The sequence below is a fragment of the Oryctolagus cuniculus genome, chromosome 2 (genome assembly GCF_051225735.1).
Source record: "Oryctolagus cuniculus isolate XC-2025 breed Fujian yellow rabbit chromosome 2, ASM5122573v1, whole genome shotgun sequence".
In the NCBI taxonomy this organism is placed as follows: Eukaryota; Metazoa; Chordata; class Mammalia; order Lagomorpha; family Leporidae; genus Oryctolagus; species Oryctolagus cuniculus.
Window position 1 is genome coordinate 17,727,015 of NC_142868.1, and position 17,018 is coordinate 17,744,032.

At 41.3% G+C, this 17,018-nt stretch overlaps 1 protein-coding gene across 2 annotated transcripts in view; it reads right to left on the reverse strand.

Moving 5' to 3' along the window:
- The window catches only part of ADGRA3 (adhesion G protein-coupled receptor A3), a 139,144-nt gene that overhangs the window by 62,800 nt on the left and 59,326 nt on the right, over positions 1 to 17,018 (reverse strand). Inside the window, exons 4-7 of one of the 2 annotated variants that reach the window (XM_008274595.5) lie at positions 16,676 to 16,747; positions 7,433 to 7,504; positions 6,049 to 6,209; positions 3,051 to 3,264 (exon numbers count right to left, since the gene is read on the reverse strand). In XM_008274595.5, the coding sequence (XP_008272817.4) occupies positions 3,051 to 3,264; positions 6,049 to 6,209; positions 7,433 to 7,504; positions 16,676 to 16,747 (519 nt within the window). Of the gene's footprint in view, positions 1 to 3,050; positions 3,265 to 6,048; positions 6,210 to 7,432; positions 7,505 to 16,675; positions 16,748 to 17,018 lie in introns of those variants that run through there. The other variant, XM_070069597.2, reaches the window with a different exon arrangement.

The following is a 17,018-nucleotide window of genomic DNA, read 5'->3' on the forward strand; positions in this document are numbered from 1 at the left end:
CCACGGCAAAGATGTGATACACTGTTGCATTTGAATCATCATTTACTATCTTTACTAAATAAATCAGAAAAACAAATCAATACATCATAATTATTATTTTCAAGATCAAGTGACCAAAGGGGGAAAAAAATAGTTTGACATTAAATTTCAATAACCCAGAAAGTTTGCCTAACATTCTGCTTTATGTGGCTCTACTGAACGAGCAAGAGAAGTTTAAAACATGTGGCAAAGAAAAGCATTCCTGCATTCAGAGGTTCTCAAACTTCCTCAGTAAAGAATCCTCAAAGTTTTCCACGGTGTTCCTAATCCAAAAAAATTGCCTTTGGTGGATTTGACTACTAAATTAAATGCCAAAAATGTGTACCTTTATCCTAGTAACTTGGTAGCCATTTGAAAAAAAGAAAAACACATATAAATTTGAAATAGAATTTTATTTCATTCTTCAATAATGACAACTACTTCCTACTGGGATGTGGGTACCTGTTTGATACCTAGCCCATAATCAAACCTCATACTCAGGACAGAGGCAGACATCCTTATTTCTTGTTCCACAGTAATTTTCACACAGTACTCACTGGGGACCCCAGTAACAACCTGAACCCCAGCATCCTGAAGTCAGATACCCTCAAAGGGGATGTAGCATGATCTAATAATGGTGACGCTGTGACCTATGTGAGCTAGCAGCTGCATGGCCTCCAACACATACTGATTTAAAAATACCCCTTAAAACTCCTGGAGCACTTCTGTGAATTCATGGTGGTACCCCAGGCACTGAAGCTTCCCCTTCAGGAACTACAGCCCTACTGCATTCTGCAAACCTCTCTGTGCACAGCTTTTACGATGCCTTCAGTGGTCAAAAAGCAATCACTGGAATCAGATTTCCAGTCCTTTCAAGGTAGTAGACTTAAAGACATAAGGAAAAAGAAGCCATTCCAATTTCACCTCTAAGAAAACTACAACCAGTGGGGCCCTTTCTGATGCAGGATCAAGGATATGAGGAGACCAATAAGCAATCAACAAACATCCCACATTACCCGATTCAAAAATAGTATGCTTTCTTCTACAATTCTTGATTAGTCTGGGGTGACTGTGGTTAAACGACTTCTGAGTCTCATGAGAAAGATTTTCCTTTGACTCAAATATCCCTACCAACAAAAATGTTGCACTAATTTGTTATCCTTAGAATGATTTTTTTTGTACTGTAAGAATGTAGACTAACAAGTAATAAATACACAAATAGACTATAAATCTACTAACTTTATAGTTGCACAACTTAAGAATTCTCAAAATAATCAAATCTTTTATCCAGAATGGCTCTTTATTTTTAAAGCTTTATTGTTATATTACACATGAGTTATTTTCTTTATATAATGAACAGTTTAATGTGTACAGTCTGGTGAGTTTTGACATATATACCTACATACATATGCCATGGAATTATAAGCACAGTGCAGTTGGTATAACAAAGAATATATCAACTCTAACAATCTTATCCCCTATGATGGGAATTCTGTTTCCAGTAATGGCCAAGAAGCTCATATAAACCATCATTCCTACAGCTAACCATTATAAACTGTGGGAAAATTAAAAAGTGACAACTGTGTGAACGCAAGAAGAATGATCAAAAGTAGGCAGGACCTGAAGGCCATTATCACCAGGAAGAAGAGAGTGGCACAGAGGAGCAAACACAGGATGTGCAATGGCTTCTACCTAAGGGCAGGTCCCCTCAAATAGCAACTTTTGAAGAGAGCAGTAGGAAGGAGCCCGGCTAGGACTCCCATCTATTAAACCCATCCAGGTCTCTCCTTGACCCATGAATGACACACAGAGGGAAGATACTAAGGTTCCAGTGGTCGTCTAACAGAGGACACAGAGCTGGGAGTTGAGCTCAGACAAGCTAACTACTTGACCAAATACACATCAGCTCTCTTCAGGGGGACTGTAAGTAAACTCAGAGACAGGGGTCAGCAAATCTGTTCTTCAAGGGCCAGATGGTAAGTATTTTAGGCTTTACTGGCTAAGAAGCAACATTAAGGATATTATGTAGGTGTTTACATAAATGCAGTCATTTGTTCTTAGTTCACGGGCTCAGCAGGCCAGACGCGGCCCACAGGATATACTTTCCCAACTCTACAGCAAATTAGTCATAATGTTCAGGATGTAGCTCAACGTTATAACACAAATAAACCAAGTTTTTTTAAAAAACAAGAAAATATACACCATATTCAAAAGAGAAGTACTCAGTATTGATGACCTCCAATTGACCCAGATGCTGGAATTAGCAGGCAAACTTTTAAAAGTGCTCACTCTAAATATTTTAAGACATAAATGAAAACATGTTTTTAATAAACAGGCAGGAAGTCTCAGAAGAGAAATTACAGAGTACTTGACCACAGAAATTTCCAAAATTGAATCTCAATTCAGAGAGACTTCAGTTTCTCAGCAGTGTGGGAAGGTAGGGTGTACATAAGAAAGGAGGAAAAAGAAATTTGGTGCCTATAGGTAACGATTTTGCAAAAAAAAAAAAAAAAATTTGTAGAGTGACAGTATCATATACATTCTACCCTTTTTTTTTCTTGTTTTATTTTAAAAAGCTCATTTGAATTAACTCTTCCATTACTCATACAAATCCATGAAATTCATAGTTCAGATTTATAATAGTTTATACCAGTAGGTGGGAGAAGAAATATTTCAAAATTGAGCATTAATCATAAGATAAAACAGTGAAAATCAAGAGACTCCTAAAAAAGATAACAGAGCTTAGCAGCAAGAAACGTTTACAGAGCAGGTTTGGCACTGACAGTTTAAAATTTTTCTCCTACAACTTTAAACAAAAAGGTCCCAATTTTTTTAGTGGTTTCCTTTTATATCAAGCTTTTTCTTCCAAAAGGAATGGAATGACAGCTATTAAATTTTAGAAAATAAATAACAATCAGGAAATGGAAATATGCATTGTTTGCATAAAATATTAATGCACATTCCAACTAAACACTACAATTCTTAAAGGACAGAGGAAATCCACAGACACAAGTCTTCATCTATAAGTTTACCTTGCAATCAAGGAGCAGTTGTGAATCATGTTCTTTTCAACAAAGATACCTTGCGATTCATCAGTTTCCACTATGCGCCCATCCTGATACCACAGCACCTGCATGTCCTGGTCGATGTAGGAGGCCATGCACTGGAAGGGAAGGCTGTCTCCTTCAAACACCACCTGACGATGAGACGGACTCATGTAGAAGGAGGGCAACTCCAGGGGAGGATCTGCAGACGCAAACCAGGAGCCATCAACACACACGCCACTGGGGTCACGCTGCCTAGGTACCGAAAGCTATGAAATTCTAGGTAAAATGATGACAAGAGAAAAACACATCTCTTTCAGTACCCAGTATTCTCACGCTAGCACCAACAAGGCTATTCTAGAAATACACAAACAGGTCATCACAAATGAAGACAAAGCACATGACACTCCGCTGGGATCTTCAGAGCTGTTCCTTTGTGGTGGTTTCATAAAACTGTCAGATGACCACAGGAGCAAACTACAAGAACAAGCTGTAGTATAACACTTACATCTGGAGACCTGAACTGCTGACAAGTAAATACTGATATTTACAAACTAAAAATACATTTTGGAGACTGTATTACCTTTGACTCAAACACTGGTTTCTGGCTGTAAATGTAACACATATTCAGTGCAGAAAGTTCAAAACATTTAAAGAAAGTTTTTTTTTTTAATCCCATAGATTACAATCATTTTGGTTTTAAAGATTTTATTTATTTGTTTGAGAGGCAGAGTTACAGACAAAGAGAGGGAAAGACAAAAGTCTTTTATCTGTTGGTTCACTCCCCCTATGGCTGTAAAGGCAGGAGCTGGCCAATCTGAAGCCAGGAGCCAGAAGCCTCCTCCGGGTCTCCCAAGGGGATGCAGGGATCCAAGCACTTGGGCTATCTTCCACTGCCTTCCCAAGGTAGAGCAGAGAGCTGGATCAGAAGAGGAGCAATGAGGACACAAACCAGCACCGATATGGAATGCCGGTGCCGCAGGTGGAGGCTTAGCCTACTATGCCACAGCACTGACCCCTAAAATCACTTTTTAAAAGATGACAGTTTCAAGGTAGCATAGCCAGTTAAGCCATCACCTGAGATGCCAGCATCCCATATGGGCATAGGTGCAAGTCCCAGCTGCTCCACTTCTGATCCAGCTGCATGCTAACCTGCCTGGAGAAGCAGCAGAAGGTGACCCAAGTGTTTGGGTCCCTAAACTCGAATGGGATACCCAGATGAAGCTCCTGGTTCATGGCTTCAACAGAGCCCAACCCCAGCCACTGTAGCCATTTGGGTAGTGCATACTTTGACTTCTCTCAATTTCTTTCTCTCCTCTCTCTCAATTTCATTCTCTCTCTCTCTCACTTCTGCCTTTTAAATAAGTAAATAAAAATCTTAAAATAATTAAATGATGACATTTTCCATCCAGTTAGAAAAATCAAAGGGAGATTCTAAACATATGTGTGAAAAGGTACACGAATATCATTGGTTCATCGAAAACCTTTAAAATACTTTCATTTGTCTAACATAACAATTCTACTTTCAGGAGAAATATATTCTAAAGAATAACAGCAAACATGCAAAAATGCACATAAATAAATTTATCACTTCATTACTTATGGAGAATTATTAACAAGCTAAATATGCATTAGTAATAAGTGTTAAATTATGGCTGTATCTACATAATGGATTGGTATATATAAGTTTTACATTATTTAAATGTTCTTTTAGACTGCAATTATATTTTTGTCAAAATACAGGAAAAAGATGCAGAAGATAACACACCCATGGCTTATAATTATCTTTGAATGCTAAGAATATAAACATGGACTTTATTTCTTTGCTCTTTTGAAAATTTCTGTTTCTCTTCATAAATACTAATTTTCTTAATAAGTAGATTTTGTTTGTGAAACAATAATAATGATGATAGAGCGAGCAGACATTGTGGTACAGTGGGTTTAAACCACTGCTTGGGATGTCTATATCCCATACTGGAGTGCTGGTTCAAGCCCTAGCTGCTCCACTTCAAAATCAGCTTCTTGCTAATGCATCCCATAAGACAGCAGATAGCTGAATGCTAGGGCCACCCGAGTGGGAGACCTCGATGGAGTTCTAGGCTCTGGGCTTCACTGTGGTCCAATCTTGGATGTTACAGGCATTTGGGAGTAAATCAGCGATGACAAGAAATCTGTCTCTCTCCTCTCTCTGTTGCTCCATGTAAATGAACATAAATATATTTTTAAAATAATTATAATGATAATAAACAGAAAAGAAAAAAACCTGTTTTATTTCCAAACAAAAGACAACCAGGATCTCCCTATACTATTTTAAGGATGATTTTCAGTTTTTGGGCCTTTTTTTCCCATTTAACATGTAGTAAATGAGTAACTCCCCTTGATTCTTAATCTAATCCTCAAAATCATTATTGTCAATAGTTGTATAGTACTTCATTGAAAGGATGTAAGAAGCAATTAAACCAATCCCGTCATTGAGAATTTAGGGGAAGGGGATATATAACATCTAAAGATTGACATACGTAGCTGATCACTTGCTGAAATTCACTCCATGATACAGAATTTCCGGATCTAACTGTATCAGCCCTTTAAAAACACGGACATTCTGCTGAACTACACTTCAGAAAAATATGCTTCAGTTCACACTCCCAGCAAACAGTACTAATACTCCGAGACTTTCTCTCTATCAACAGATTCCTAATTTGCCACCAAACAGAAAACACGAACATCTATGCTGCTTTTTAAACTGGTTTTCAATCCAGAAAGCTGTTCAGAGCCTGCAAGCAGTGGCCTTTAAAGATCAACAGAAACAATAATGCTCTCTCATCCACCTGGCTTGATGATTAGCATAAACTAAATACCATCAGATCCACAAGGATTAAGGACTGTACTTCACTCAGCTCCATCAGGCAAGTTTAGTTTATCAAGAAAAGCACAGCAGCAAGGCAAAACAGGGCAAACGCTTTCTCTGTTTTGGTTTCTTCCTTACCGCACGTCAACAGCTCCTGCTTCACACCTGTGACTGGCTGGGCCTGCAGCGACTTAGGATACACACACCTGGTGTCCCGCACGGTGACGTTCCTCTCCTTTACCCAGCGATGCATCCACAGTATGTTACAATCGCACAGAAGGTACTCAGTCTGAAACTCCCTGTTAGCACACAAATCCAAATTAGAGAGTACAGTGCACTGGCACAAGGCCAGGACAGGAGAGGACAGAAGAGAAGAGAAAAAAATGATGGGATGGCATACAGCATGGTGGAAACAAACTGTAAAACAATACCCAAGTGACTACTAAGCACCACCTTCTGCAGCAGGTAAAAGCACTTGCAATTTTGCCCCCCCCCCTTTTTTTTGCATGCCAGATTAGCTTTGTAGTCTTTTATTTCTTAAACTACACAGCCATGGCTGACTTGAGCCCAGTAAATATACCAAAAGGAAATGTGTCCACTGAGAAGCAGCCTCCTGGGTAAGTACAGCAGTGGCACCACAAAGACCAGGCAGGGTCTGATCCAGTGTTGAGCGGAGGAGTGCACACAGGTGCCCGCCCTGGGGCTGGATGGGACGCTGTGAGCTCATCTCTGTGAAAGCTTGCAGAGGAGATTTAAATGACAGGATGAGAAAGAAGCAGGGAGGAGGCAGGCAGCAGAGCAGAAGCATCTGGGAGAGAGGAAACCTTTCCCTGGGAAAGAGAGGCACTCAATCCCCTAAATTATACACCATGAAAATTTGAAAAACATTATTTGGAACTGTAATTCCAATAGCAATTACCGTAACTTATAGGTTGCCGTACGGCAAAGTTTATCTGGGAATGCAGTTACTTTCAGAAAGTAACTCCTGTGCAATTTCTCAGTTGCTGCAACTGTGTATGAAGGAAAAGTCAATCAATATGGAAGCTGAGAAATGAATGAAGAACTTATGGTGACTTCCTGAAGAAGGCGTTTTCCATAAGCAGCCCTAGCATAGCCTGGGATTTCTTTTGGAGCACGGATGACTGGACAAAATTAAATCCCTGAAGTAAAAATATTCTGAGCTACAAATTCTTTATAGGGAGGGATATTTTATACTTCAGGGACTTAATCAGTCAAACATCAACACATTTTCTGATTTGAAAAAAAACAAAAGAGAAACAATTACCAATCTATCTACTCTAAATATAGATTACGTGATATAATATTCTAAGGGGAAAAGGATTGCCTGGTATACAATGTGCTATGAATGTTTACTGTATGTTTTCCAGTGTGAATGAGAGCTCTCAAGATTCAAACTTTGACAAATTCACAGGTTTTTCCCCATGAAGTCTCTTAAATCATACATCTTTAATTTTCAAAACTGAAAATGTTTATCAAAATAACAAAGATAAGTCTTACTTACAAAGACCGTAATGAGCCAAGATAATCAAAAGTTCCTTGAGATAATGAAGAAAACAAATTCCCTGAAAGGTTTCTGGAAAATAGGAAATAATTTTGCTTTTAAAAACACGATAATATAGACCACTTTTTACAACTTCCTATTTTCTGAAGTGCTCTGTAATTCTGAATAATGGTACGAGGAATTCACAACGGTGGTTTCAATGCTTTGAAAGACGGAGCAGCTAGTAATAATTTCCTCCAGAGCTGAAGGAAACACTTATTTTTTAAACTTACATAAAGCAGTGAACAAACTGCTAAAAACATGGGTGGGCTAAGTCCCATTGTACCCCTATAAGTCCCAAGTTGTCAACTTTGCAAACAACCTATTAAGTCTCAAGTTTGCAACTTCGCACATATTTCAATGACATCATATTTATTTAAAGATTACTATACTGATATAACTGTTGCTCTATTTAAGTTTTTTTACTTGTCCTATTTATAGGATGATGGGACATAGTCAGTTAACAGTCAGGTTGGGATGTTGTATACCTTATTAGTCTGCCTGGAATTGAGTCCTAGCTCCAGTCCTAATTCCAGCTAAAGTAAACGCTGAGAGGTAGCAGTGATGGCTCAAGCAGCTGGGTCCCTGCCAGCCAAATAGGAGATCTGGATTGAGTTTCTGTTTGTGGCTTCAGAACGGCACAACCTCAGACATTGCAGGCATATGTGGGAAGAACCAGCAGATGGGAGCTCTGCCTGCCTCTCAATAAATGAATAAAAACTTAAAATACAGACATACTAGATGCCAGGTGAACCTAAAAGGTATCATACTGAATTCCCACTAGAATTACCTCCATAGGTTCACTCAGTAACATTTAAGAAAGCTGCATGTAAAAATTAAAGAACAAATAAGAGTTAAACTTTTTAAACTCAGAACAGAAAAAGTACGACCTCAGTGATTGCTGGCAGCATCACACTGTCACTGAGTGGAAAATGTAAGCAGAGTGGAAGGAATTCGAAATTTAAAACAAGAAATAGAAGCTATAATGCAACCTTGGTCTTGGCCAAATTACCTTATCTCCCCGGTATTCCCTTGTGTGGAGAGGCGTTAATAAATGACCCAATCCTTGCAGTGTTTGGTATGAATGAAACACAGAACACACTCCATGCTACAATCTGATTGGATTTCTTCCAAGCCCCAGTAGGAGCTCCAGGACCCAGAGAGAAGGGAGGCCCCCTGTCAGCTAGTGTCATGCTGGGGGACGGCAGGTGTCTGACCACAGTGAACAGCTGTTCCCCTACAGGAGGCTCCTAATACGGAAATGGCACTGAGGGTGCTGGGAAAATGGCAGCAGGACCCAGATGTGGTAAAACTGAGTTCTCAAGAGCTGAGCTGTTGCGTCACAGTGGAGGGTGGGTAGGCATCTAGAAGCTTGGATGAGACCAATCTCTCCCCTGGGGTCTGTTCCCGGGCAGGAGACAGTGATGACAGGCAGACGGATTCTCCAGTGGGAAAAGGGCAGAGAATGATGTGGGAGGTCACCTGTCCTTGTGCCCCTGCAGCCACAGCAGTTCCTGGATAGGGCATCACCATGTTGACACGTGCTTTAGGACTTTCCTCCTTTCTCTTCCCTTCCTCCCTTCCTCGTGTCCTTCCTTTTCTCTTTCTCTCACTCTTTCCTTCCTTTCTTTCCTCTTTCCTTTCTTTTCTTTCTTCTTCCCTCCCTCCCTCCCTTCCTTCTTTCCTAATAAAAAAGGCTTCTGAACCTTTTAGAATTGTCTAGGGACCTAAAAAAAGCAACTAACAAAAAAGAGTATTTGCAAGTCAAAATAACAACCAAAGAGATGCCCTTTTCTTTGCTGGTCTATCAGAATGGATACCAAATCAGGTTTTAAAAGGGTACAGCTGATGGCAGGGACCTTACCCTAACAATTTAGAAAGAGTCCACTACAAGCAATTAACGTGAACAACCGTACTTTTATGAAGCTGCTCATGCAAAATCATACAATTACTGGGGTGGTTTAAACTAACGTGGGCCAGAAAGAGCTACTAAATCAAGACTGGCTCCAAGATCAAGTGACAAAACAAGGGAACAGGGATTCCTTATACAGTGAGCTCTCATTGTGTGCTCTGAAATTTCCAAGTTGAAAATGAAAATCCACGCTAGTAATTAGGATGTAAGCATAAACAGAAGAATTGCCTCTTAGAGTGAACACCCGGTTCCTAGGTATATTATTAGATATTTTCCCTTAGAAGTCACAGAGGAAGAAATCACACTGGTGAAGAACACATTAAGGCCCTTTACAAACCATTTCCTCCCCCAGCACAGGCAGACTGCTATTTGTGTGTTTGGCAGAACGCCAGGGGAAGTCATTCGCTTGAGTCTGAGAGCCATAAAAGAGTACACATATATTAACACACTGGAATCACACTCTGCTCGCTCTCATGCTCGTATGTGCGCTCGCTCTCTCACACACACGCGCATGCAGCTGAGAATGACAGCAACAGCAAAGCCAGTGCTCCTATGGCTTGAAGACCCGAGTGAATGGAGCAGCAGACAAATTATCCAACATCCTCCCCAACCTGCACCCTCTGTTATTTTCTTCTCACTTTTTTTATTTGACAGGTAGAGTTATAGACAAGTAGAGAGACAGAGAGAAAGGTCTTCCCTCCGCTGGTTCACTCCCCAGATGGCTGCTATGGCTGGAACTGCACCGATCCAAAGCCAGAAGCCAGGTGCTTCTCCTGGTCTCCCATGCAAGTGCAGGGGCCCAAGCACTTGGGCCATCCTCCACTGCCTTCCCAGGCTACAGCAGAGAGCTGGACTGGAAGAGGAGCAGCCAGGACTATTATCCGGCGCCCATATGGGATGCCAGCACCACAGGTGGAGGATTAACCAAGTGAGCCATGGTGCTGGCCCCCATTTTCTTCTTACTTTCTAATGAAGGTTCCAACTTTGTTTCGGACAGATCTATTTCAATTCCTGAAAGTTATGAGATGCATTATCTGCTGTCCCCTTGTAGTCCTGTGGGATTGGTCCCAGAACCCCCATCCCTACCCCTACAGACACCAAAATCTGAAGATGCTTTAACCTCTTATGTACAAAGATACAGTATTTAAGTACCTCTATGCACATCCTTTGAAAAGTAATTGTATACAACCCAATACAAATGTTGTTGCACTGGTCAGCTTTTCACGACCATAATGAAACAACTGGCACAGTTACTTAAAAAGGAAAGAGGTACATTTTGGCCTTTGGCTCTGCAGGGTCACAGTCCAAGACTGAGCAGGCCCTGCTGCTTCGGCATCTGATACTGCCATTCTTGTAGGCACAGTCTCAAAGCAGCACTGAGCATTTACACAGTAAGAGAAGCAGAGTGTACGTATCCAGGTCTGTGTAGTATCATAAAGCCATTAGGATCTAACTATGGAGGCTCCATCTTAATGATCCAACCTAACTCAATCATTTCTAAAAGTATCCACCTCTCAAAACCATAACTGGATTCAGTTTCTATGCTTTCAGCACCATTTCTCAACACCATTAACTTACAACTTTGGGGTCTAAATGCTTACATGGGGGCCAGTGCTGTAGCACAGCAGATAAACCCACTGCCTACAGTCCCAGCATCCCATATATGGGTGCCCCTTCGTGTCCTGGCTGCTCCACTTCCAATCCAACTCCCTACTACTGTACCTGAGAAAGCAGCGAAACATGGCTCAAGTGCTTGGGCCCCTGCACTCATGTGGGAGACCCAGATGCTCCTGGCACCAGACTTTGGCCTAACCTAACCCTGGCCATTGCAGCCATTTGGGGAGTGAACCAGTGGATGGAAGATCTCTTCTGTCTCTCCCTCTAACTCTGCCTTTCAAGTAAATAGATAAATCCTTGGAAAATAAAATTAAAAATGTTTATATGAATTCAGGAGACAAATCCTGTCTAAATTTGAGCAGCTATATAAACAGTTAGTGCACTGTTCAGTAAACAACAACAAGGGGGGAAAGTCTGTTCACGTTCTGTGCTGACACAACTGTTTTTCTGAGTATTTTCAATCTACAGTGGATTAACTCAGTGACTGAAATCAAGGGAAGTGGTGGGCCACATGCACAGAAATGCTTGTCAGGACAGATTTAAGGGAAAAGAAAATGCGACCAAATAGAATCTCCATCAACAGAGGAATGATTGACTAAATCATAACCTGTTCTACATCTGGAATACTTTATAGTGACTAGCAAACACACAGGTGTGTCTGCCTATACATTTGTGGGAGCAATGGGGAAGAAAATACAAAAATGTATACACCAAGTCATAAACACAGGCTACCTCAGAGTACTGATAGTGATGGAGAGGGATATGTTTACTTCCTTCATTTCTATGTGGTTGTATTACTCAATAACGTCCATAATTCTTTGAATAAAGTAAGTTCTTTGTATAAATTTTTTATATGTACAGAATCTTGTATAGGGAAAATGCATATAAGGAAAGTTCTAAATATTGCTCAGATTTATCTCATAGTGAAGTACTAAAGATACCAGGTTTGGGGGCTGGCATCATGGTGCAGGGGGTTAAGTCACTGCCTACAATGCTGGCAACCCATACAGGTGCCAGTTCGAGTCCTAGCTGCTGCTCCTCCAATCCAGCTCCTTGCTAATGGCTTGGGAAAGCAATGGAAGATGGCCCAAGCGCTTGGGCCCCTGCATCTACGTGGGAGACACAGAAGCAGCTCCTGGCTTCAGCTTGGCCTAGCCTTGGCTATTGCAGCCATCTGGGAAGTGAACCAGCAGATGGAATGTCTCTCTTTCTGTGTTTGTTTCTCTCTCTCTCTGTAACTCTGACTTTCACATAAACAAATAAATCTTAAAAAAAAAAAAAAGCAGCTTCATATGATTTATTAGGCCAGCCAGCCAGCTATTTCCACTGTGACAGTGGGAGAGCCTGGGGTCAGGAGTATGGACACACTTGCTGGAAGAGTTCAAAGAGAACTTTTCCACAGTTAAACAAAGACCAATACATAAAATCAATCAATTTTATATACCCCTCCATGTCCAGTGAGGCCTCCAACACATTTGGAGAAGGCTTTATGTCAATTCTTAACCTAAATCTCCAAAGCCAAGGCTTGTTTAAAAATGCTGAGGAGTCTGGGCAAGAATGTTACAGACTCTGCCAGGGTCTCAGTGGGGCCCTGTGGGCCTCGGATTCCAGCTCCGTGGCTAAGAGGCCCAGTCGGTCTGTGTCTCCGGTTCCAGAGAGACCCAGAGTTCCCTTGGAGAGCTGGCAAAGCAAACAGCTCCTACACAGATCCACTCTGGGATGGCTTCTGCAGGGTAGCTTCTCTTTTGGAAGGCAGTCAGTAAAGAGCTCTCTGACTCCTAACGTAAGCTCCTTGCCTATCAGATCGTCCTTCTGTTGGATGAAGAACATGCTATTCTCCACCTCTGCAAACTGCTATCAGCTTCCACAACCAGCAGATGGCCTGGCTACAGAGCTCAGAAATCTGGCAGCAGGAGCAGCCCAGACAGAACATTTTCGCCGAGTTTCCAGATCTGCAGCTCCAGACCTCTGTCAACCCAAATTACTGCGCACAGTTCCACTGCAACAGACTGCTGATGTTCACAAGCTTCCTCAACAGACATCTTCTTCAAAAAGGATCTGAATATCCGCTGGAATACTGCTGAGCAAGCCACAGACTCTTACATTTAGAAGACTCACAAGAGTCTCTCACTGTTCTCCACGTATTAATATCACATTACCATGAGAACCGTGTTGTAGTAATTATCATGCATTTGCTGTGACCCTGAGAACCTAATGTATCGATAAATTCCTTTCTTCAAAATCTATTATTCCATGGGCTACAAAATCATATCAATCAAATCTCAAAGTAGGAGACCTGGTAATGTTACGTGTGTGTTTTAATGATTCTCTCGAATAAATGTTCAATGTGGCTATGACCTGTGAATTCTCACAGCAGGCATTGAGTTAATTAGTAAAAAATGTAATACACAGCCTGATTTCTAGAACTTCCAGACGAAGGAAAATCAAAGAAAATAGTAAGTAGCATAAATGCCCTAACATGAATCCTGCCTCACCTACCTTTTTGCCTAAAGAACACTTGGCAATGGGTCAAATCCCTAGGTCAAAAGTAGAAATCAATCCACGACTAAATCAACAAAATAAGATTTCAGTCTTCTTTACTACTTGAGTCATTCCTATCCAAAAATACAACAGAAGTTTTCTTCCTAAATGCATATTTTTTATAGACTTATTTGTTTATTTGAACGGCAGAGTTAAAGAGAGGCAGAGGCAGAGACACAGATAGAGAGGTCTTCCATCTGCTGGTTCACTCCCCAGATGGCTGCAACAGCCAGAGCTGGGCCGATCCAAAGCCAGGAGCCAGAAGTTTCTTCTGGGTCTCCCATGTGGGTACAGGGGCCGAAGGACTTGGGCCATTCTCTACTGCTTTCCCAGGCTATTGCAGAGAGCTGGATTGGAAGTGGAGCAACCAGGACCTGAACTGGCACCAATAATGGGATGTCATTACTGCAGGTGACGGCTTTACCCACTATGCCACAGTGCCAGCCTACCTAAATGTGTAATTCTACCAATTCAAAGAAGTCCTCAAAACTAAAAATGCAAAAACTTTTGAGACAAAAAAAGGACTAAAGTAAAAATATTTGCAATTCAGTTACAATGAACTAAAATATAACTGATTTTTATTAATTTCCAGTCATGAGCAAAGCTATATATCCAGTTAGTCTTTTACTTAAAAATGTCAGTTAGGCCATCTATCTTTTCTCCAAACATACAGAGTGGAACAACTGATTTTAAATCCCCTCCGCTCCTCTGTAGATCACTATTTAAACTCTGCTATGGTTCAGACATGGCTTGTCTCCTCTGAAACTCCCTGAAATGAAGCAGCACCAGGAGGGCGCAGCCCAGGGGAGATGGGAGCAGACCTCAACAAGGCATTCAGGCTTTTCCTGGACCGGCTGTGGCAGGAGTTTGTCTCCCTTTCCCTCATCCACACGTGCTCACTGGCGCCTTCTCTTTTTCCATTACACTAGGAAGTAACACAAGGTCCTCACCAGATGCAACCTCCCAATCCTGGACTTCTCAGTCTGCAGAATCACAGAGTAAACCCCTTTCTTCATCAATTACCCAGTCCTGGGTAGTTGCCTGGAGCAACAGAAAACCAGCCTGCCCAAGAGAAGCCCCTGGCTGCTCTTCCAAAGTCAAGTCGAATGCAATGAAAGGTACATACTAGAAGGCACCAGGAGCAGAAAGTCCTTAGAGTTCCCAGAGCTGCTGCCCCAGTTCCAGCATTCCACGCTGAACCCCATTCCCAGGCTGCTCATCTCTGATACACGAATCAGTGTCAACTTCCCACAGAAATGCTTCCCATGGCTTCCGACTGTTGACTTTGTTGTAAGCTTCTGTCTGCTTCATACATTCCAACAGTAAGCTCTTTTATAAATGATCAGCCTTATTTCTAATTACTCTCAAATAGAACTTAATCAAAACAAAATTAGATCCGCTGGTTTATACCAAGTTCTTCCATATTTGTATTACACATAAATCATCAAACAACCTTAAATAAGTCAAATTTTAATTAATTCTTACAGTAACTATGAGGTACTCACTGATCCTAGATGAAAACAGAAAGGCTGAATATCTCACTCCAAGCCACATGGTCAGAGGCACAATTCAACTGGTTACTTAGCTCCCACTCCACTGGCCTTCCCCTCTGGGTTCCTCCTCCACGCATGACTGGTTCAGCTTCTCCTTTCTAATCCAAATGTTTGTACATCTTCTGAACCATCAGCTTGCATTTTACCTCCTCAAGAGATTTTCTCAGACCAGTGAAGCTTCCATCACATTTCTCCACCTGAGTGTCTTCCATGCTGCATGAACTACACTGTGTGCATGTGTGCGGTGTGATGATGTCTTAAAGCTGGACCAGCACTAATCCGCAAAGCTGAAGTCCAAACTGTTCCAAAATCCTGAACTTTATGAGTGCTGCTGGCATGAAACCACAAGTGGAAAATTTCAATCCACGAAACTTTGTTTCATGTTCCAAATTCTTAAAAATACTGCTATATGTAGTAGGTATATATGAAAGATAAACCAATGCTGCATTTAGATTTGGTTCCTATTCTCAATATGTGTCATTATGTACATGTGAATATTCCAAAATCTGAAATCCGATCCTTCCTAATCCCAAGCATTGTAGGTAAGGGATACTTAAACAGTATTGCATTTTAAAGACATTATATTTCTCTGATTTAGATCCCAGTTCTTTGTCTCTTTATAGTCCCAATAGTTGCTACTGTAATATTAAACCTATCATGCATAATAGTTCAAATGCTTCCACAGATTTTTGTTTAATTTTTTTAAAGATGTATTTTATTTATTTGAAAGGCAGAGTTACAGAGAGAGGAGGAGAGACAGAGAGAAAAGTCGTCCACCCATTGGTTCACTCCTCAAATGGCTACCAGTGCTGGGGCTGGGCAGGCTGAAGCCAGGAACCAGGAGTGTCTTACAGGTCTCCCACATGGGTTCAAGGGCAAAGGACCTGTGCCATCTTCTGCTGCTTTCCCAGGCACATTAGCAGGGAAGTGTATCAGGAGGCAGCTGGGATTCGAACTGGTGCCCATATGGGATGATAGCATCACAGGTGGCAGCTTAACCCACTATTCCACAAGCCCGGCCCCTTGTTTATTTACTTATTTGAAAGGCAAAGTGATAGCAAGAGATAAAGAATTCTATGGCAGATCTAAGACCATTTAAAAATCATTCTGGTTAGAGACCAACACCCTAGCCTACATCAGCAATTATCACACTTTTTGTGCATCAGAATCACCCATGGAATCGAGTGTATTACAGCATATCCCACAGAGTTCCCCATACTGGATTAAACTTGGGATAAGTTTTTGGTTTGTTTTTGTTTTTTGAAAGGCAGAGAGAGACAGACACAACTTCTAGTTGCTGGTTCACCCCCCAATACCCACCACAGACAGACATGGGCCAGGATAAAGCCATCATCCAGGAATTCCATCCAGGTCTCCCATAAAGGTAGCAGGAACTCAAGTACTTGGGCTATCATCGGTTGCCTCCCAGGCCCATTAGCAGGAAGTTGGACCAGAAGCAGAACAGCTGGGACTCAGATACTCAGATATGTGATATGGGCATCCCAAGTGGAAGTTCAACCCAATGCAATACAACACCCACCCCTTCCTTACATTTCTAAAGGAAAGAAAAGATATACTTACAGCCTAACCAGATTGGTGAGTCCTCGAAATATGTCTGCATTCAGACATCCTATTCGATTGTTTGTCAGGTCCCTAAGGAGCAGGCAGGGGAAAGTGTCTTCAATTAGTTCTCTTGGTTAATGAATGTCTCACACACTTAACTCAAGAACAGTATTCAGGTATCATACATACAAGATCTCTCTTTTAAGCAGCTTTGAGACTCTGTCTGACTTAGCTGAGATAAGGCTAGCACTGGAAAATGATTCTACTTTCACTTAATTATGGAAAACATGGACTAAATATTGCTTATTTATAATGCCTCTCTTTTTCAAGCATTTGCTCCTACACAATCACTCATGATAAA